This window comes from Pithys albifrons, chromosome 29 (assembly GCF_047495875.1).
Source record: "Pithys albifrons albifrons isolate INPA30051 chromosome 29, PitAlb_v1, whole genome shotgun sequence".
In the NCBI taxonomy this organism is placed as follows: domain Eukaryota; kingdom Metazoa; phylum Chordata; class Aves; order Passeriformes; family Thamnophilidae; genus Pithys; species Pithys albifrons.
In genome coordinates this window covers 521,757-540,453 of record NC_092486.1, presented here as the reverse complement: position 1 = coordinate 540,453, position 18,697 = coordinate 521,757, and the positions used below count along the sequence as shown (strand labels likewise).

The following is an 18,697-nucleotide window of genomic DNA, read 5'->3' as shown; positions in this document are numbered from 1 at the left end:
TTCCCCTCCCCACCTTCCCCTTCCCCTCCCCACCTTCCCCTTTCCCCTCCCCACCTTCCCTTTCCCCTCCCCACCTTCCCCTTTCCCCTCCCCACCTTCCCCTTTCCCCTCCCCACCTTCCCCTTTCCCCTCCCCACACTCCCTTTCCCCTCCCCACCTTCCCCTTTCCCCTCCCCACCTTCCCCTTCCCCTCCCCACACTCCCTTTCCCCTCCCCACCTTCCCCTTTCCCCTCCCCACCTTCCCCTTCCCCTCCCCACACTCCCTTTCCCCTCCCCACCTTCCCCTTTCCCCTCCCCACCTTCCCCTTTCCCCTCCCCACCTTCCCTTTCCCCTCCCCACCTTCCCCTTTCCCCTCCCCACCTTCCCTTTCCCCTCCCCACCTTCCCCTTCCCCTCCCCACCTTCCCTTTCCCCTCACCACATTCCCCGCTCCCCTCAGGATATTCCCCTATCCCCGTTGTGTGTCCCTTTCCCCTCCCCACCTTCCCCTTTCCCCTCCCCACCTTCCCCTTCCCCTCCCCACCTTCCCCTTCCCCTCCCCACCTTCCCCTTTCCCCTCCCCACCTTCCCCTTCCCCTCCCCACCTTCCCCTTCCCCTCCCCACCTTCCCCTTTCCCCTCCCCACATTCCCCTTCCCCTCCCGCCGTTCCCGCCCCCCGCTCCCCGCCCGGGTCTCTCCCGCGCACGCGCGGTGTGGGCGGGGCTTGGGGCGGCGCACGCGCGCTGCGGGCGGGGGCGGGGGGGGGGGCTCTCCCGCCATGTCGCAGCGCTGCGGGGACCGCGATCGCGACAGGGAACGGGAGCTGCAGTGGTCGGCGCGCAGGATGGGCACGTCGCTGCTGCTGCAGCTGTCGGCGCACGAGCGCGAGCTGGACCTCGTGTGCCTGGACCACAGCTACGCCAAGCCCTGGAGCGCCCACCCGGACGCGAGCGCGGCCCGGCCCGCCCGGCTGCTCTTCATCACCCCGCGCAGGCACCTCGGCAGCGCCCCGTGAGCCTCCGGGGGCTGGGGCGGCACGGACAGCGGCCTGGGCGGGGACAGGAGGGTTGCAGGGGGCTGTGGGGGCGAGTTGGGAGGCCTGTGGGGCTGGGATGGGGCCTGTGAGGGGCCAGGAGGATCCTGAGGGGCAGGTGAGGGGGCTGTGAGGGGACTGTGGGGCTGAGGGGGCTCTGGGAGTCGTGAGTGGCAGGGAGGGGGGCTGTGAGGGTCGTGAGGGGGCTGTGAGAGTCCTGAGGGGCAGTTGGGGGGGCTATGGGGGTCCTGGGGGGCTGTGGGGATCCTGAGGGCAGACGAGGGGGAAGTGAGGGGGGCTTGGGGGGCCTGTAGAAGGAGAGTGAGGCCCTGGAGGGCCAGGGGGGTCCTGAGGGGCTGTGAGGGGACTGTGGGGCTTAGGGGGTTGTGCGGGGTCAGGAGGGTTCAGATGGGGGACTGTGAGGGCACTGTGGGATTGAGGGGCTGTGGGAGGGCTGTGGGGGTCTGGAGGGGCAGAACGGGGAGCTGTTAGAGGGGAGTGGGGGGTCCTGAGGGGCTGTGAGAGGAGGGTGAGGCCCTGGTGGGGCCAAGGGGGTCCTGAGAGGTCGGGGGGTCTGTGAGGGGCGAGCTGGGGGCCTGTGAGGGGACTGTGGGTGCTGGGATGGGGGGGGTCTGTGAGCACAGAGCCGGGGGGAACCAGGAGGGTCCTGAGGGGCTGTGAGGGGACTGTGGGGCCTGTGAGGGGGGCATAGGGGTCCTGAGGGGAAGATGGGGAAGCTGTGAGGGGGGAGTGGAGGGTCCTGAGGGTCTGGGAGTGCCTGTGAGAGGAGGGTGAGGCCCTACAGGGGCCAAGGGGGTCCTGAGGGGCAGCAGGGGAGCTCTGAGGGTTCTGAGGGGACTGGGGGGGTCCTGAGGAGCAGGTGCAGGGTCTGTGAGGGGTGAGTTGGGGCACCTGTGAGGGTCCTGAGAGGACTATGGGGCTGCAGGGGGGAGCACAGGGGTCCTGAGGGGCTGAGGGCACTGGGGGAGCCTGAGAGAGGAGAGTGAGGTGCCTGAGGGGTGCCAGGGGAGTCCTGAGGAGTGGGGTTGGGGAGGGGAGGGGGCTGTGAGGGTCCTGAGGGGGCTGTGGGGGGTCTGGGGGGAGAGTGGGGGGTCTGGAGAGATCCAAGGGGGTCCTGAGCAGCAGGGGGAGGGCTGTGAGGGGTGAGTTGAGGAGGCCGGGGGGGATGCTGGGGTGGTCCTGAGGGGCAGGTGGGAAGGGAGCTGGAGACTCTGGGACTGAGGGGGCTGTGTGGGGGTGGGAGGTCTGTGGGAAGAGGGGGAAGCTCATGGACCTACAGAGAGTCTGGGAGCTTGTCCTGAGAGGCTTGTGGGGGTCCTGAGGGGCAGGTGGGGATGCTATGAGGGGGAATTTGGGGATCCTGGAGGGACTTCTGGGCCTGTGTAGGGTCTGGGAGTGTGTCCTGAGGGGCCTCTGCTGGACTTGGGGGGTACCCAGGGGCTGTGGGGGCACAGTGGGGCTGGGGGTAGTGTGGGGTTTGTGGAGCAAAAGGGTGGGGGCTGAGGGGCCAGGGTGGGGGGCACCCTGGGGTCCTGGGGAGAATTGTGGGGTGGCTGGGGGGACCCTCTGTGGGGCCTGAGAGAACTGTAGGGCAGGTGGGGGCTGTGTAGGCCTGGGGTCATGGGGGATGGGGTCCTGTGGGGTGGGGGAAGTTTTGAGGAATCTGGGGGAGGATCAGGACAGACCCTGAGTAGTGTGTGAGGGATTGTTGGGAAAGGGGAGAGTGTATGCCTGGGAAGACCAGAGCAGGTTTGGAGTCCAGGGTAGGCTTGGTTTGGGGCCCAGTGTGCTCAGTTTAGGATCCAGGATAGGCTTGGGTTGGAACCCAGGGGTCGGTTTGAGGTCCAAGATAGGCTCAGTTTCACATACAAGATAGGCTCAGTTTAGGGTGCAGGAGGCTCTGTCTGGGGCCCAGTGTAAGCTTAGTTTGGGCTCCAGGACAGGCTCAGTTTGGAGCTCAGGACCTGCTCGGTTTGGGCCCCGGGACAGGCTGGGTTCGGAGCCCCAGGGATGACAGGCTGGGTTCGGAGCCCCCGGGGGTGACAGGCTGGGCTCGGAGCCCCCAGGGGTGACAGGCTGGGTTCGGAGCCCCGGGGGTGACAGGCTGGGTTCGGAGCCCCCCAGGGGTGACAGGCTGGGTTCGGAGCCCCCGGGGGTGACAGGCTGGGTTCGGAGCCCCCCAGGGGTGACAGGCTGGGTTCAGAGCCCTCAGGGGTGACAGGCTGGGTTCGGAGCCCCCGGGGGTGACAGGCTGGGCTCGGAGCCCCCAGGGGTGACAGGCTGGGTTCGGAGCCCCCGGGGGTGACAGGCTGGGTTCGGAGCCCCAGGGGTGACAGGCTGGGTTCGGAGCCCCCAGGGGTGACAGGCTGGGTTCGGAGCCCCAGGGGTGACAGGCTGGGTTCGGAGCCCGCAGGGGTGACAGGCTGGGTTCGGAGCCCTCAGGGGTGACAGGCTGGGTTCGGAGCCCCCGGGGGTGACAGGCTGGGTTCGGAGCCCCAGGGGTGACAGGCTGGGTTCGGAGCCCCAGGGGTGACAGGCTGGGTTCGGAGCCCCAGGGGTGACAGGCTGGGTTCGGAGCCCTCAGGGGTGACAGGCTGGGTTCGGAGCCCCCGGGGGTGACAGGCTGGGCTCGGAGCCCCCAGGGGTGACAGGCTGGGTTCGGAGCCCCCAGGGGTGACAGGCTGGGTTCGGAGCCCCAGGGGTGACAGGCTGGGTTCGGAGCCCCCAGGGGTGACAGGCTGGGTTCGGAGCCCCAGGGGTGACAGGCTGGGTTCGGAGCCCGCAGGGGTGACAGGCTGGGTTCGGAGCCCTCAGGGGTGACAGGCTGGGTTCGGAGCCCCCGGGGGTGACAGGCTGGGTTCGGAGCCCCAGGGGTGACAGGCTGGGTTCGGAGCCCTCGGGGGTGACAGGCTGGGTTCGGAGCCCTCGGGGGTGACAGGCTGGGTTCGGAGCCCCCGGGGGTGACAGGCTGGGTTCGGAGCCCCAGGGGTGACAGGCTGGGTTCGGAGCCCCCGGGGGTGACAGGCTGGGTTCGGAGCCCCCGGGGGTGACAGGCTGGGTTCGGAGCCCCCGGGGGTGACAGGCTGGGTTCGGAGCCCGCAGGGGTGACAGGCTGGGTTCGGAGCCCGCAGGGGTGACAGGCTGGGTTCGGAGCCCCCGGAGGTGACAGGCTGGGTTTGGAGCCCCAGGGGTGACAGGCTGGGTTTGGAGCCCCAGGGGTGACAGGCTGGGTTCGGAGCCCGCAGGGGTGACAGGCCGCAGAGCAGCCGTGCCCTGCCCTGAGCGCGGCACAGCCGGGACGCTGCCCCTGCCCTGACGCCCCCCGTGCCCGGCAGGGAGGCAGAGGTGCCCATCGACGTGGAGACGGTGACACCCACGCCGGTGCCTCTGTATGACAACCAGAAGGCGCGGAGCGTCATGAACGAGTGCGAGAGGCACGTCATGTTCGCCCGCACCGACGCCGACGCGCCGCCCCCGCCCGATGACTGGGAGGAGCACGTGAACAGGTGCGGGGCAGGGGATACAGGGACAGGGAATTCCAGCCCCCCAGGGACAAGGCATTCTGGCCCAGCAGGGACAGGGAATTCTGGCTCCTCAGGGACAGCAGGGACAGGGAATTCTGGCCCAGCAGGTTCAGGGAATTCTGGCCCCCCAGGGACAGCAGGGACAGGGAATTCTGGCCCAGCAGGTTCAGGGAATTCTGGCCCCCCAGGGACAGCAGGGACAGGGAATTCTGGCCCAGCAGGGTCAGGGAATTCTGGCCACCAAGGTACCCAGAGACAGGAGGGGCAGCGAATTCCAGCCTTCCCTCGAAATCTGGAAGGTATTGATTGGGAGGAGCACATCAACAGGTACAGGGACAGCAGGGACAAGGAATTTTGGCCCTCCAGGTAGACATGGAGAGCAGGGACAGGGAATTCCAGCCCCCCAGAATTCTGAGGGGGATTTTTGGTGGGACCCCACACACAGTGTTGCTGCTGGGCTGAGCTGTGTTCAAGGAAAATGGATTCTCATGTCCAAACTCCATCCAGCTGCTGTGAAATCTGCTGGGTGTGATGAGGGGTGATCCAGCTGGTGAAGTTCTCCCACAGTGAATCACAGAGGTTGGAAAAGATCTCCAAGAGCATCAGGTGTCCCTGATCCCCACTTTTTTCCCCAGCCCAGAGCACTGAGTGCCACAACCAGGCATTCTTTGGACACCACCAGGGATGTGATTCCACCACCTCCCTGGGCAGTTCCAATGCCTGACCACCCTTTCCATGAGGAAATTCCTTCTGATGTCCATCCCATGGAGCCATCTCTCTGTTCAGGGGACAGTGAGTCGTAGAGTGATGGAACAGATCCCCAGACTTGTTTGGTTTGGAAAAGCCCTCTAAGGTCACCAAGTCCACCTGTTCCCCAGTGCTGTCAAGGACACCACTGCCCATGTCCCCAAGTGCTGCATCCACAGGGATGTTCAGTGCCCCCAGGGATGGGCACTCCACTCCCGTGCCAGCTGGACGGCCCTTTCCATGCAGAAATTTCCGCAATATCCCATCTGCTCCGGTCCAGTCTGAGGTTGTTCCCTCTCCTTCTGTCCCTGTTCCTGAGGCAGAGCCTGGCTCCCCCCTCCTGGAAGGGATTGCAGAGTCAGAAGGTTCCCCCTGAGCCTCCTTTTCCCCAGCTGAGCCCCCCCAGCTCCCTCAGCCCCTCCTGCTGCTCCAGCCCCTTCCCAGCTCCCTTCCCTGCCCTGGACATGCTCCAGCCCCTCAGTGTCTTTCCTGGGCTGAGGGCCCAGAACTGCCCCCGGGGTTGGAGGTGCCTCAGCAGTGGCAGCACAGGGGGAGCTCTTTGAGGACATCCTCAGTTCAGCCTCATTCTAGTGCCAAAGAAAAGGAGGATGTGCATGAATTCCCCCCTATGGAACCCTTCAGGCCTCAGTGTTGACATTAGAAGGAGTTTGGTTCCTTCCTGGACAGCACCCCCAGGCCCAGGGTGGGGTGTGACAGCCCCTGTGTGTCCCCACAGGACAGGCTGGACCATGGCCCAGAACAAGCTGTTCAACAAGATCCACAAAGCGCTGCAGTCGGACAGGTTGGCTCGCCTGGCCAATGAGGGGGTAAGAGTCCTTCTTATCTGTCCTGCCCAGTAAAGCCAAGCTGAAAATCTCAGCCTTTGGGTCATGTTGCCTCAAGGAACAGGCAGCTCTGGGCCTCTTTGAGCCATGATTTTCATGGAATCACAGAATATCCTGATCTGGGAGGGACCCACAGGGATCATCCATCCAACTCCTGGCCATGCACAGACACCCCAAAATCCCACCCTGTGCCCCAGAGGATCATCCTGGAGCTCTGGCAGCCTTGGGGCTGTGCCCACTGCCCTGGGGAGCCTGTTCAGTGCCCACCACCCTCTGTTGGAAGAACCTTTCCCTGAGATCCAACCCTGCCCTGACACAGCTCCAGCCATTCCAGGACCCTGTTGCTGGTCACACAGAGCAGAGATTGGAGCTGCTCCTCCAGAGGAGTTTTGTGTTGCTGGGAGGGTCCCCCTCAGTCTCCTCTTCTGAGACGAGTTTAGTCCTCACAGCCAGATGTTGGGCTTTGCTCCCAGAGGAATTTGGGCTGGCCAGGCCGACACTCCGCAGGGATCAGGATGAATGTGTCACGCTTGATTTCCCCCCTGACTGTTCCTTTGGGAATTCCTGTTTGCAGGCGTGCAACGAGCCGGTCCTGAGGCGGATAGCGGTGGATAAATGTGCCCGGAGGGTGCGCCAGGCCCTGGCCAGTGTGAACTGGGACACCAAACTCATCCAGTGGCTGCACACGACGCTGGTGGAGACCCTCAGCCTGCCCGTGCTGGCTGCCTACTTGGATGCCCTGCAGACCCTGAAAGGAAAGGTGATACAGGCAGTGGGAGACCTGGCTGTAGCTGGTGCCCTTCTGCCTTGGTGCAGCCACAGCTGGAATTGTTGTCTCTGTCTGTGGGTGTTCTCTCAGTCCCTGCTGGCTCTGGTTCCAGATCCCCACACTCATCGACAGGATGCTGCTCTCCTCCACGGCCAAGACAGGAGCAGCAGGGGCCGAGGCTCTGTCCCTGCTGCTCAAGAGGCCTTGGGACCCAGCAGTGGGTGTCCTGTCCCACAATAAACCAGTAAGTGCCTCTCCCACGTCAGTTTTATTGTTCTCTCTTCCCTCCTCTTCCTTCCACCTCTGTCTTCCTCTGGGCTCTTTCCTTTGTGTTAGGCTTGCTTGGTGATGGGGAGTCCTTCTGTTGGGCACTTTCCCCTGGAATATCCGAAGCTTTGACTTGGGAAATTCTTCCCCTCCTTTTGTCTTCTTCCTCTGTTATAGACCTGCTTAATATCAGGGAGTCCTCCTGTTAGGAACATTCTCCATGCACTATCCCAAGGGAGCTTTGGCTTGGAAATTCTTCCTCTCCTCCTTTTCCTTCCACCTCTGTCTCCTGGGCTCCTCTTCCCCTGTTTTAGACTTTTTCAATCAGAGTCCTCCTGTTCAGCACATTCCCCCTGGACTATCCCAAGCTTTGCCTTGGGAAAACAATCAGTTAAGGAGCTGGAGAAGACCTCTCCTGCCCCTCTGTGCAGGCCAGGCCAGGCTGGCAAGGTCTCTGCAGGGCAGCTGCTGCCCCTGACTTGTTGTCTCCTGCTGGGCTTTGCAGAGCAAGTTGCCTGGTTCCCCCCTCATCCTCATCGCCTCCTCCGGCCCCTCCAACTCCCTGTTCCCCACGTCCCGGCGGCACCGCTTCTGGCAGTCCCAGCTCTCCTGCCTGGGAAAGGTGCGTGGGCTCAGCTCGGGGGGAGGGACCACAGGCCTTGGGAAGCAGAGCCTGGCACCTGCCACCTGCAGAGTTTGCTGCTGGAGACACTGCATGGGGTGGAGTTGCCCAAATCCGGTGTATTTGAGGTTTTTTGATACTGTTTTTAGGGATTGATGAGGTTTCTGGTAGGAAGGGGTTGGAGAAGGGAGATGAGAGGTCACCTTAGTCCTCTTGGCCCTGGAGCTGCTCACAGGTCTCCTGATGAGTGTGGTTGGTACACTGGAGTGAGGGGAGGTGGGTTCTGTCGGGAATCTCTGGGGAATTCCTGTGGTTTCAGTAGCTACAAGTGAATCCTGGGGGAAGAAGATCAAGCACAAGTTCATGCATGAACTGGGCTCTGGTCTGCTCTCATTGTCGGGACCTGTTGTCCCCAGTAAAGGCCTCATTAATTCCTGCTTTCCCCTCTGCCCTGGCAGGTGATTCCCATCACCACCTCCCTGCTGAACAACGGCAGTGGGGTGGGAGTGCTGCAGTGCCTGGAGCACATGATCGGGGCTGTCAGGGGCAAAGTGGCAGAGGTGAGGGGCAGCCAGTGGCTGTGGCAGGGAGTCCTTGTGCTCCCTTTGACCTGGTTCCCCTTCCTGGAGGTGCTGTGCCACCCCAGGGCGTCATCCACTGTCTGTCCTGCTGCTCCATCCCTGCGTTTTTGTCTCCCATAGATTCACAACCACTTCTCTCACAAGCAGATCATCCTGATCGGGTGGAACACGGGTGCCTTGGTGGCCTGTCACGTGAGTACCTGAGTCCTTTGCATCCACAGGGAAGCACAAGAAGGATGTGGATCTGTTAAAGCAGGCCCAGAGGAGGCCCCGGAGCTGCTCCAGGGCTGGAGCCCCTCTGGAGCCAGGCTGAGAGAGCTGGGGGGTCACCTGGAGAAGGGAGAGCTGAGAGCCCCTGGCAGGGCCTGAAGGGGCTCCAGGAGAGCTGGAGAGGGACTGGGGACAAGGGATGGAGGGACAGGACACAGGGAATGGCTTCCCACTGCCAGAGGGCAGGGATAGGTGGGATATTGGGAAGGGATTCTTCCCTATGAGAATGGTGAGGGATGGAATTCCCAGGGAAGCTGTGACTGCCCCATCCCTGGGAGTGCCCAAGGCCAGGTTGGAGCAACCTGGGACAGTGGGAGGTGTCCCTGCCCATGGCAGGGGGTGGAAATGAATGATCTTCAAGGTCTCTTCCCACCCAAACCATTCCAGGATTCCATGAAACCCTGGGCTGGGATTCCCAGAGGAGCTGTGGCTGCCCCATCCCTAGAAGTGTCCAAGGCCAGGTTGGAACACCCGGGGATAGTGGGAGGTGTCCTTGCCCATGGCAGGGGGTGGCATTGCATAGACTTTGAGGTTCCTCCAACCCAAACCATTCCAGGCTCAGCCTCAGTTCGGAGCTGGCTTTGGTCTCTCCAGGGCCTGGCTTTCATCATTCTGAGAGAATTTGAGTTTTTTAACCTTTCCTAATCACTTTTAATCCCCCAAGCCAAGTGTAGCCATGGCAGGTGTTTCTGAGCCTGGCACAGCAGCCTTGGCTCCAGGGCACTCAGGCTGTGGGAATGCTGAGCACTGCTCTCCCTGCCCAGGTTTCAGTGATGGAATATGTCACAGCCGTTGTGTGCCTTGGATTCCCACTGCTCACCGTGGATGGCCCCAGAGGGGTAAGGACCAGCTGGAGCTTCTGCAAGAGCTCTGCTTGATGTGACCTCCCTGCCTTGTTTCGTGGGATCAGGCTTGGAAGTCCAGTGACAGCTGGCAGATTTTTGGTGGAGTGTCCGTGTGATTTGTGTTTGGAGGAGGTGTTGCATTCAGAGGAGGGACTGGTTCATTTCTGGTGGGATTCCTGAGGCGGCAGCAGCAGGTGTGAGAGGTGCTGTGTGTGCTTGTCTGTGCTGGGATGTGTTACTGCAGCTCCTTCCAGGGTCTTATGTGTGGATCCCTCGTTAACCACGTCCCAGATCCCTCGTTAACCACGTCCCGGATCCCTCGTTAGCCCTGTCCCGGATCCCTCGTTAGCCCTGTCCCGGGTCCCTCGTTAGCCCTGTCCCGGGTCCCTCGTTAGCCCTGTCCCGGGTCCCTCGTTAGCCCTGTCCCGGGTCCCTCGTTAGCCCTGTCCCGGGTCCCTCGTTAGCCCTGTCCCGGGTCCCTCGTTAGCCCTGTCCCGGGTCCCTCGTTAGCCCTGTCCCGGGTCCCTCGTTAACCACGTCCCGGATCCCTCGTTCACCACGTCCCGGATCCCTCGTTCACCACGTCCCGGATCCCTCGTTCACCACGTCCCGGATCCCTCGTTCACCACGTCCCGGATCCCTCGTTAACCACGTCCCGGATCCCTCATTTGGCACCAGAGCTGCTTTACCACCAGCCTGGGTTGCTCCTTTGTGAGCTGAGCAGTGTGTGACTGGCTTGGGAATAATTAGAGCTGTGCTAATGAAGTGGCTGATTCCAAGGGTGTTGGAAATCCCTCAGGAAGGGGTTTGCTGGAGCAGCTTCCATAAATCCTGCCGGGATTCACCGTTAGTGCTTCTTCAGCCTCACCCTGAGTGCTCGGCTCCAGAGGTCCTGGCTCAGCCCTTCCTGATCCCAATTCCCGGTGCTCCTGCAGGATGTCGATGATCCCCTCCTGGAGATGAAGACCCCCGTGCTCTTCGTCATCGGGCAGAACTCCCTGCAGTGCAACATCGAAGCCATGGAGGATTTCCGGGAGAAGATCCGGGCGGACAACAGCATGGTGGTGGTGGGGGGAGCAGATGACAACCTCAGGTAACGCCTGCCAAGGGGATGCTCCCTGTTCCCGGGAATGCTGGGGTTGTGCTGTGTACATAAATCCCAGATCTGGTGCTGAAAGTGGCTGGGAATGGCAGGAAAATGGTCCAAGCTTGGCTGAGTTTGGAATAACTGCCCCAGCAAGCTGAGTCGGTCGTGGATGGGAATGGGGTGGCCTGAGGTAGAGCTGGGCCCGGCTTAAAGGGTGGGCCCGGTTTAAGAGCTGGGCCTGGTTAAAAGCTGGGCCCCTGCTCAGTGTGACCCCCTGAACCTGACTCAGGGTCGGGAGTGTGGAAGTGCAAACCAAATGTGTTCATTTCCATGTGGTTTTATTTCCCAGGATAAGCAAAGCCAAAAAGAAGTCAGAAGGCCTGACCCAGAGCATGGTGGACAGGTGCATCCAGGTAACCCTGGGAACCTTCCCTTCACACCCAAAAAAAAGGATAATCCCTGCTGAAGTGTCTCAGTGCCCACAAGTTCCAGCCAGGATTGGTTGGATTGAAGGGATCTGTCTCCTGAGGGGCATTTGGAACTGGTGGTTTCAGGAGGAGAGGTGTGAGATTCCTGGGGGTGCCCCTTAAAGGTTCCTGGGGGTGCCCCTTAAAGGTTCCTGGGGGTGCCCCTTAAACTAAGAACAATTTCCTGAGATTCCCAGGGGGTGCCAGCAGAATTTTGGGGATGTTTGGGGAAACCATCACATTTCTCTCCCATGTGTCCAAAATCAGCAGAGTAAGAGCTTTAATGAGAAAGCCAAGGTCTGTCTGCGAGGCTTTAGGGAATCTTCTGTGGAATATTAAATATGCACTTCCTTATCCATTTGTCCCTTTGGGAATGTCATTCTTTGGTCTGTCTGTGAGGTGTTAGGGGATCTTCCTGCAGGGTATTAAAACTGCACTTGCTTCTCCCGTTGTCCTTTTGGGAATGTCATTCTTTGGTGTGTCTGAGGTTTTAGGGAATCTTCCTGTGGGATATTAAACCTACAGATCCATTTGTCCCTCTGGGAATGTCATTCTTTGGTCTGTCTGAGGTTTTAGGGAATCTTCCTGTGGGATATTAAACCTACAGATCCATTTGTCCCTCTGGGAATGTCATTCTTTGGTCTGTCTGAGGTTTTAGGGGATCTTCCTGTGGGATATTAAACCTACAGATCCATTTGTCCCTCTGGGAATGTCATTCTTTGGTCTGTCTGAGGTTTTAGGGGATCTTCCTGCAGGGTATTAAACCTGCAGAGCCTTTTCCCTTTGTCCTTCTGGGAATGTCATTCTTTGGTCTGTCTGTGACGTTCTAGGGAATCTTCCTGCAGGATATTAAACCTACAGAGCCTTTTCCCTTTGGGAATGTCATTCTGTGATCTGAGATTTGAGGGAACCTTCCTGCAGGATATTAAACCTACGGAGACTTTTCCCTTTGTCCCTCTGGGAATGTCATCCTTCCTTTGCCTCAGGCTGTGCAGATCGTTGTCGGAGCCCTGCCCACCTCTCACTCCCGCTGTTATTCCCCCTCCCAGGATGAGATCGCTGACTTCCTGACGGGCGTGCTGACCCGCGCCGAGGGCCAGGGGGGCTCCGACCCGCGGGACCTGGATGCGGAGAGGAAGCGGAAGGCGCGGGAGTGCCCCCGGCGGGACCTGCCCTTCGACCTGCCCGAGAGGGGCAGCAGACCCACCTCCCCTGCTGCCAAAGTGCCAGCCTCGCCCTCGGGATCGGAGGTGGGAGCCCTTCCCGCGGGGATTGCAGCCGGGAAAGGCTGGGGTTGTGTGTGGATGTGCCTCTGTGCCGTGGGAATATGTGCTGAGAGGTTACTCAGGATGGAGGGGAGGAAAGAGCGGGTGCGGAGGGGGAACGGCCTCGGACTGTGCCAGGGGAGGCTTAGGTTGGATATTGGGAGAAAGTTCTATGGAAAGGGTTGTAAAGAGGCTGCCCAGGGCAGTGGTGGAGTCACCATCCCTAGAGGTGTTCCAAAAACATGTGGATGTGGCACTGGAGGACATGGTTTGGTGGTGACTGTGGTGCTCAGTTATGGTTGGACTTGATGATCCTAAAGGTCTTTTCCAGCTGTAACAATTCCATGATTCCAATGGCTTGTGGTGAGGCAAATGAACCCTGAGAGGGAGGCAGGAGGAGGGTCTGAGGGTCTTTCTGGGTCTTTGGCTGTGCCATGGCTGCCTGGTTTTGTCGGGAATGCTGCTGCTCCTGCCTGGGATGTGCTGCTCCAGCTAAGGGATTCCTGACACTCAGGGTTAGGATGACCCAGGGAAAGATGGGGGTAAGAGGTGTCCCTCTCTTCCAGCAGGACCTGTCCAGCGTGTCCAGCAGCCCCACCTCCAGCCCCAAGACCAAAGTGGCCGCCGTGTCCCTGCAGAAGCCGCCCCAGGTGTCCACCACACAGCTCCTCAAGAGGCAGGTGCCCAGGCCAGACACAGTCCTGGCACACAAGCAGGCACAAGGTAATTCCCTGCAGCTTTCCCACCCTTTCAGCACCCAGAGTTTTGGTCTTTCTCTGTCCTGACAAGTGCAGGTTCTTGTCTTCCAAGTCCTGACTTGAATTCCAAGCTCCCAGTGGCAGCTTCTTACCCAGCTCAGCTCCCTGTCCCTGTCACATGACGGCAGTGGCTGGTGGAGAGTTGGAATTCAGTTGGGAATGGTGTTTCTGCAGCGTGTGGAGTCTTCCTGCTGTTGGGAGTGGGAAGGACTTCCACTTTGGCTCATCAAATCCCTGTGTAGCCTTGCTCTGATCCTTTTGGAAGTGGGAGTGCAGTGTCTCACATCCTGGAGGTCTCCCTAGGGAGAGACTGGAGGTGCTCAGGGCATGGTTGAGGCTGTTGAATTGAGACTGGAACTGTGAGATTTGTGGAATTACAGAGTGATCTTGGAGCAAATGGCTGTGGAAAACCTGTTCTGAGTAAGAACACCCTGAACTGTGGAATTTTGTGTCCTGTTACTGCTGATTAAAACTGCTGTGTTGGTGAATGCTGGGAATGTAGGGAATGGTTTTGTGGATGAGGGATCCTCCTGGCAAATACCTGGGGAATAGTTCTCCATCCTCCCTTCTCTCCTTATTTCTTTGCTCAGGGCAGACCTGAACAGGGTCATGGTTGTCTCCTACAGCAGTGTGACCTTCCACATCCTTGGAAGCCTTTCCCTAACTCAGGGATAGACTCGGGGAAGCTGAAGCTTGGATTTCCCTTAATGTCTTAGGCCACAGACTGAAGGATTGTGTTGCTTTGCTGCTGTAGCTGAGGGAGGCAGGAGGAGGGTCTGAGGGTCTTTCTGGGTCTTTGGCTGTGCCATGGCTGCCTGGTTTTGTCGGGAATGCTGCTGCTCCTGCCTGGAGCTGCTCAGGGATGTGCTGGCTCCCATCTGCAGCTGCTCTCAGCTTCTTGGTGCGACTGAGCCAAGCTCAGCTGTGCTCTCCCATCTGGGCCTGCCCTTGTTCCAGTGGTTGTGGGGCTGGAGAGGCTCCTGGTGAGCGGTGGGATGAGGAGGAGCTCGCTGTGTCTCTGCTGTGCCCGTGGCTGGATGGAACCATGTCCAGAGCACTGTCCCTGCTCCGAGCTGTCTGTGCTGTCCCTGGAGCTCACTGTCCCCTTCAGAGCCAAGCTGTGATCCTGTAATTCTCTCTGATTCATTTCAGCTCAGTTTGCTGCTTTTCTGAAACAAAACATGCTGGTGAGGAAAGCTCTTCCTCCTGGCACCTCTTCATGTCTCTTTGGTGAGTATCCCCTCCCTTCCTGCTCTCTCCCTGTCTCTGCCTCCTCTCTGTCTCTGCTGCGTTCTTCCCTCATCTTCCTCTCCTCTTGCACTGGTTTGGGGATGTGGCCCAGTGTGTCCCCTTGTCCCCCTGCTCTTTGCTTCCTCTTTGCTGTGTTTGGAGCTGCAGCCAAGGGCCCGTTGGGGCATTCCTGAGCTGTTCCCTGTTCCCGGCGGTACCGCGGTGTGTGGCAGGCAGTGTGCCCTGCTGGACAGAGCTTTGGGCATGGGACTGCAATTAACCCTTGTCTGTGCTGGAGGAGATGAAGGGGGTGGGAACACCAACCTGGAGAGACCACCCGTGGTGGTGGTGGAGCCTCCCAGACACGGGGAGAGGAACAAGGGACGGCCAAGTGACCCAGAAGGGACATGTGGAGCAGCTCTGCTTGGCCAGAGGGAGTCAGAGCAGGGGGACAGGGACAGGATGGCTTTGGGAGCTGTCATGGAGCAGGAACAGGGGTGGCTTTGGGAAGTGTGATGGAGCACGGACAGAGATGGCTTTGGGAGCTGTCATGGAGCAGGAACAGGGGTGGCTTTGGGAAGTGTGATGGAGCATGGACAGGGATGGCTTTGGGAGGTGTCATGGAGTAGGAACAGGGGTGGCTTTGGGAAGTGTGATGGAGCAGGGACAGGGTGGCTTTGGGAGCTGTCATGGAGCAGGGACGGGGTAGCTTCAGGAAGTGTGATGGAGCAGGGACAGGGATGGCTTCAGGAAGTGTGATGGAGCAGGGACAGGGATGGCTTTGGGAAGTGTCATGGAGCAGGGACAGGGATGGCTTTGGGAGGTGTGATGGAAGAGGGACAGAGACGGACAGGAGTGGCTTTGGGAAGTGTAATGGAGCAGAGACAGGGATGGCTGTGGGAAGTGTAATGGAGCAGGGACAGGGATGGCTTTGGAAGGTGTCATGGAGCAGGGACAGGGATGGCTTTGAGAAGTGTCATGGAGCAGGGATGGGGGTGTCTGGACCCAGAGCTGAGCACTCTGTAGCCCTGGAGTCTCGAGCACAGGGCGTGTTGTGCTCTGAGGGTTTGGGATCAAGGGCAAAATCCGAAGTATCCAAAGATAGGTTTTGCCTCTATGAATGGCAGTGAGTGTGTGGATCTGGGTTAGGAGGGGAGGAGATGTGGAAACCCAAGGCTTTGAGAGGCTGTAGTGGTGTCAGAGGATGTGTCAGTTCTCCCTTAGGGTGCTGAGAGCTGACATGTGTGAGAAGTTCCTCTGTAACACCCCAGATGCTGCTCCTGTGACTCCCCAGCCCTGGTGACCAGCCCTGAGCCAGGTGTTGTCCCAGGATGGTGGTCTGGGAGGGCCCTTTCCCTCCTGAGCCCCATTGAAAGGTATCTTTCCCCCTTTGAGGCTTGCTCGGAGCTCTCCCTGTGCCTGGAGGGGAGGAGGCACTCCTGGGGCCCTGGAGGAGAATTCCCAGCTGGCACCAGCCTGGGGGGAGTCTGTTGATGACACCGAGAGCTAATTAGGATCTCTGGGCTCATTACTGCCTGGGAAGTGAGGTAGGAAGCTGGGTGGAGCATTTGTTGATTTGGGAGTGGGCTGTTCCTTGGGAACACGCAGCCAGCCCTTCATGGATCCACAGGGAAGCACAGGCTCTGCCCTGCAGTGGTGGGGACACAGAGGGATGTTGGGTCACTGCTTGTTGGTGCTTTGAGGGACACCTGACACCTGTGCATGTGCTTTGCATTGTCCTGCCTGGCTGGTGGCCCTGGGGTGGGGCAGTGGTGCCCTCAGGCTCCGAGGGCTCTCCGGATGCATGGGGTGGATGGGGCATGGCTGGAGAGGGGGGAAGGCATTGAAGTGTTGCACGAGGGAACAGGCCCCAGGTCCAGCCATGGAGAGCAGGACAGGGAGCTTGGCACTTGCCTTGGGCAGCAGAGCAGCCCCAAAATGCTTGGAGTCACACAGAATTCCAGGATCTGGCTGCAGTCCTGTCCCATATCCCCAGTTTTGAGGTGTGTGGATGGTACATGGAGAGTGTGTAAATGTGTACACACACACACACACACACACATCTATATCCATTTTACAGATCTGTATCTAGGTACTTAAAATAAAAGGGCTGCACATCCTGGCCCCTGGGCGGTGGAATACACAGCTTGGATGCCCAGGGCCACCTGGAAACAGGGAATTCCCAGTGTTTCAGGCTGGGCTGATGGTGGGAGATGCTGGGTGGGCAGAATGTGGCAGCTCATGGCCGTGGTTTGTTCCAGTGGTCCCCTGTGCTTTTTCCTGGGCTCTGGCCCTGGGAAGTTGGTGCCTCAGACAGGATAGAATGGATGTGACACGTCAAGGATAGTGAGACATGGGTGTGGAAGAGAACTCTCAGCTCGTGGGTTTCCTGCCCTGGTACCAGTGTGGGGCTTTGGGGGGCTTGGCTTTGCTGCAGCCCCTTTCCTGCTTTGCTTGGTGCCTCCCAAGATCCCGCCCCGCTCCGGGAGCAGCGCTGGGGGCGATCCCCGGGCTGTGCTGGAGGAGCAGGAGGGCTGAGCTCTGATCCTGCTGCAGCTCTGCACGTCTCTGTGAGAGTTCACTGTAGGTTGTGGCGGCCGATAATTAATTATTGAGGGCACAGTTCACAGGTGTCACACACAGGAGAGTTTATTAAATCACTCCACGGAGAAAGGAAAAAATAAGTAAAGGTAAAAGCTAACTCTAACTTCAAATTACACACTGTATGTTCTTAAATCCCACCCATAGCCAAGTACCATAGGTTGAGTCACAGTGTCCATAAACCTCATTACAGCTTTTAATTGGATGACACTTTCTGGACAGATGTTCACTTTGCAGTGAGAATTTTGTCTCTTCAACGTTCCTTTCCCAGGGGCAGCTGGACCCAAAACCTTCTTATCTTACTTTGTTTTTGCTGGCTTGTTGGTCTTTCTCATAGAACTAATTTAGTACCTGCTAATAGGCCTCAGAATCTGCCTGCAGTTCCAAAACCTTTTTCTCAACTCACAAATCCTTCTTTATCTCCACACATCTCCACCTTGAAGCCCTCACCTGGAAATCAGGGCTCTTGGAGGGGGCTGTGCCAGGAGAGGCTGTGCCACAGTTAGAAGTGCAAAGGGTGGCTTGGAGCGTGATGCCAGTGCAGGGGCAGGGCAGGTGTCCCACCCAACCTGCTCTGGCCCGTGTGCAGCTCGAGCCAATCCCAGGACAGGTGTAGGGGTTACCATTTATTGGGGTCCCCTTCCCTGAGCAACGGAGCAGCGTGAATGACAGTCAGAAGGGCTCAGGCACAGCAGCATCAGAAGGCTTTGATCAGAAGGCTTACAGGACTTCATTCAAGATAGTTTCACAGACAGTTCATAGTAGGAGTAGTTCCTGGTAGGAGATGTATTCTCAGTAACATCCACACCTTTTATATCCTCTCACAGCCAACATGTCATGGCATTATTGGCTCGCCCATTCACCTCACATACACTGAAGCATTTCATTGGTCACAAGACACCACTCACACCACAGGTAGCTCTCTTCTCTTTAAGGGAGAACTCTAAACTGCTTTCCTTAAGGGATGCACTCACAGTCACCCCTACACACAGGATGGCAGGAGGCAGCTCAGGAGGAGAGGGAATCGTGTTCTGGTGCATGGAGTGGGCCAGGCTGGCATGGAGCAGTGCAGGTGTGTGCATGGGCACATGTCCCTGTGTGCCCCAGCAGCCAAGCTCGGGTCACGGGTGCTCAGACAGCTCTTTGTGTCCCCAGTTCCGGTGGCAGAGCCCTCGGAAGGGGCTGACAGAGAGGATGTGCAGCTGAAGAGGCACCAGAGCCCCAGCCCGACCCAGTGCTCCAAACCCTCCAAACGAGCCAAAATCAAGGTGACCATTGTCTCCCACGGGGATGCCACTGCCCTGGGCACCGGAGCTGCCCTCACCACCCAGGCAGAAAGTGAGTCGTGGGGGCACAGCTGCTTCTGAGCCTGAAAACAGGGCCCTGGAGGTGCCCAGACCCGCCCCAGGGCACCTGCCGGGAGGGGAGGGAGCTGTGCCTCTGGCCTGTTGCTGCTGGGTTTGGAGGATTTTGCTGCAGGAAAGGTGATGGCTCAAGGTATGAGTGGCTTGGGGGCAGCTGGGGCAGTGTGACCTGCAGCAGCTTGGCAGGAGCCTGTTTTCCATATCCATAGTGTTTGGAATTGCACACTCCAGCAAAGTGCTTGGGCACAGCCTGGAGCTGGGAAGTGAATTTTACCCTCCCTCTGTTTTTACACCTCCTTGCGTCCTCCTTCCTCTGTGTGTGAAGCTGCTGCTGGAGGCAGGATGGTGGCCCTGCTGGAGGGAGGGTGCTGGTCCTGCAGGAAGGAGGGTGCTGTTCCTGCTGGAGGCAGGATGCTGGTC

At 59.3% G+C, this 18,697-nt stretch overlaps 1 protein-coding gene across 7 annotated transcripts in view; it reads left to right on the top strand.

Annotated features, from left to right (window-relative positions):
• Nucleotides 1-733: 733 nt before the first annotated feature.
• Nucleotides 734-18,697, top strand: part of KANSL3 (KAT8 regulatory NSL complex subunit 3) — a 30,112-nt gene continuing 12,148 nt past the window's right edge. The window contains exons 1-15 of one of the 7 annotated variants that reach the window (XM_071578996.1): nt 734-992; nt 4,371-4,541; nt 6,043-6,133; nt 6,726-6,911; nt 7,033-7,164; nt 7,693-7,809; nt 8,268-8,369; nt 8,511-8,582; nt 9,425-9,499; nt 10,441-10,598; nt 10,942-11,005; nt 12,109-12,309; nt 12,894-13,047; nt 14,235-14,312; nt 18,069-18,251. In XM_071578996.1, the coding sequence (XP_071435097.1) occupies nt 760-992; nt 4,371-4,541; nt 6,043-6,133; nt 6,726-6,911; nt 7,033-7,164; nt 7,693-7,809; nt 8,268-8,369; nt 8,511-8,582; nt 9,425-9,499; nt 10,441-10,598; nt 10,942-11,005; nt 12,109-12,309; nt 12,894-13,047; nt 14,235-14,312; nt 18,069-18,251 (2,017 nt within the window). In that variant the 5' untranslated portion in view covers nt 734-759. Of the gene's footprint in view, nt 993-4,370; nt 4,542-6,042; nt 6,134-6,725; nt 6,912-7,032; nt 7,165-7,692; nt 7,810-8,267; nt 8,370-8,510; nt 8,583-9,424; nt 9,500-10,440; nt 10,599-10,941; nt 11,006-12,108; nt 12,310-12,890; nt 13,048-14,234; nt 14,313-18,068; nt 18,252-18,697 lie in introns of all 7 variants that reach the window. The other 6 variants (XM_071578994.1, XM_071578998.1, XM_071578997.1 and 3 more) reach the window with 6 other exon arrangements.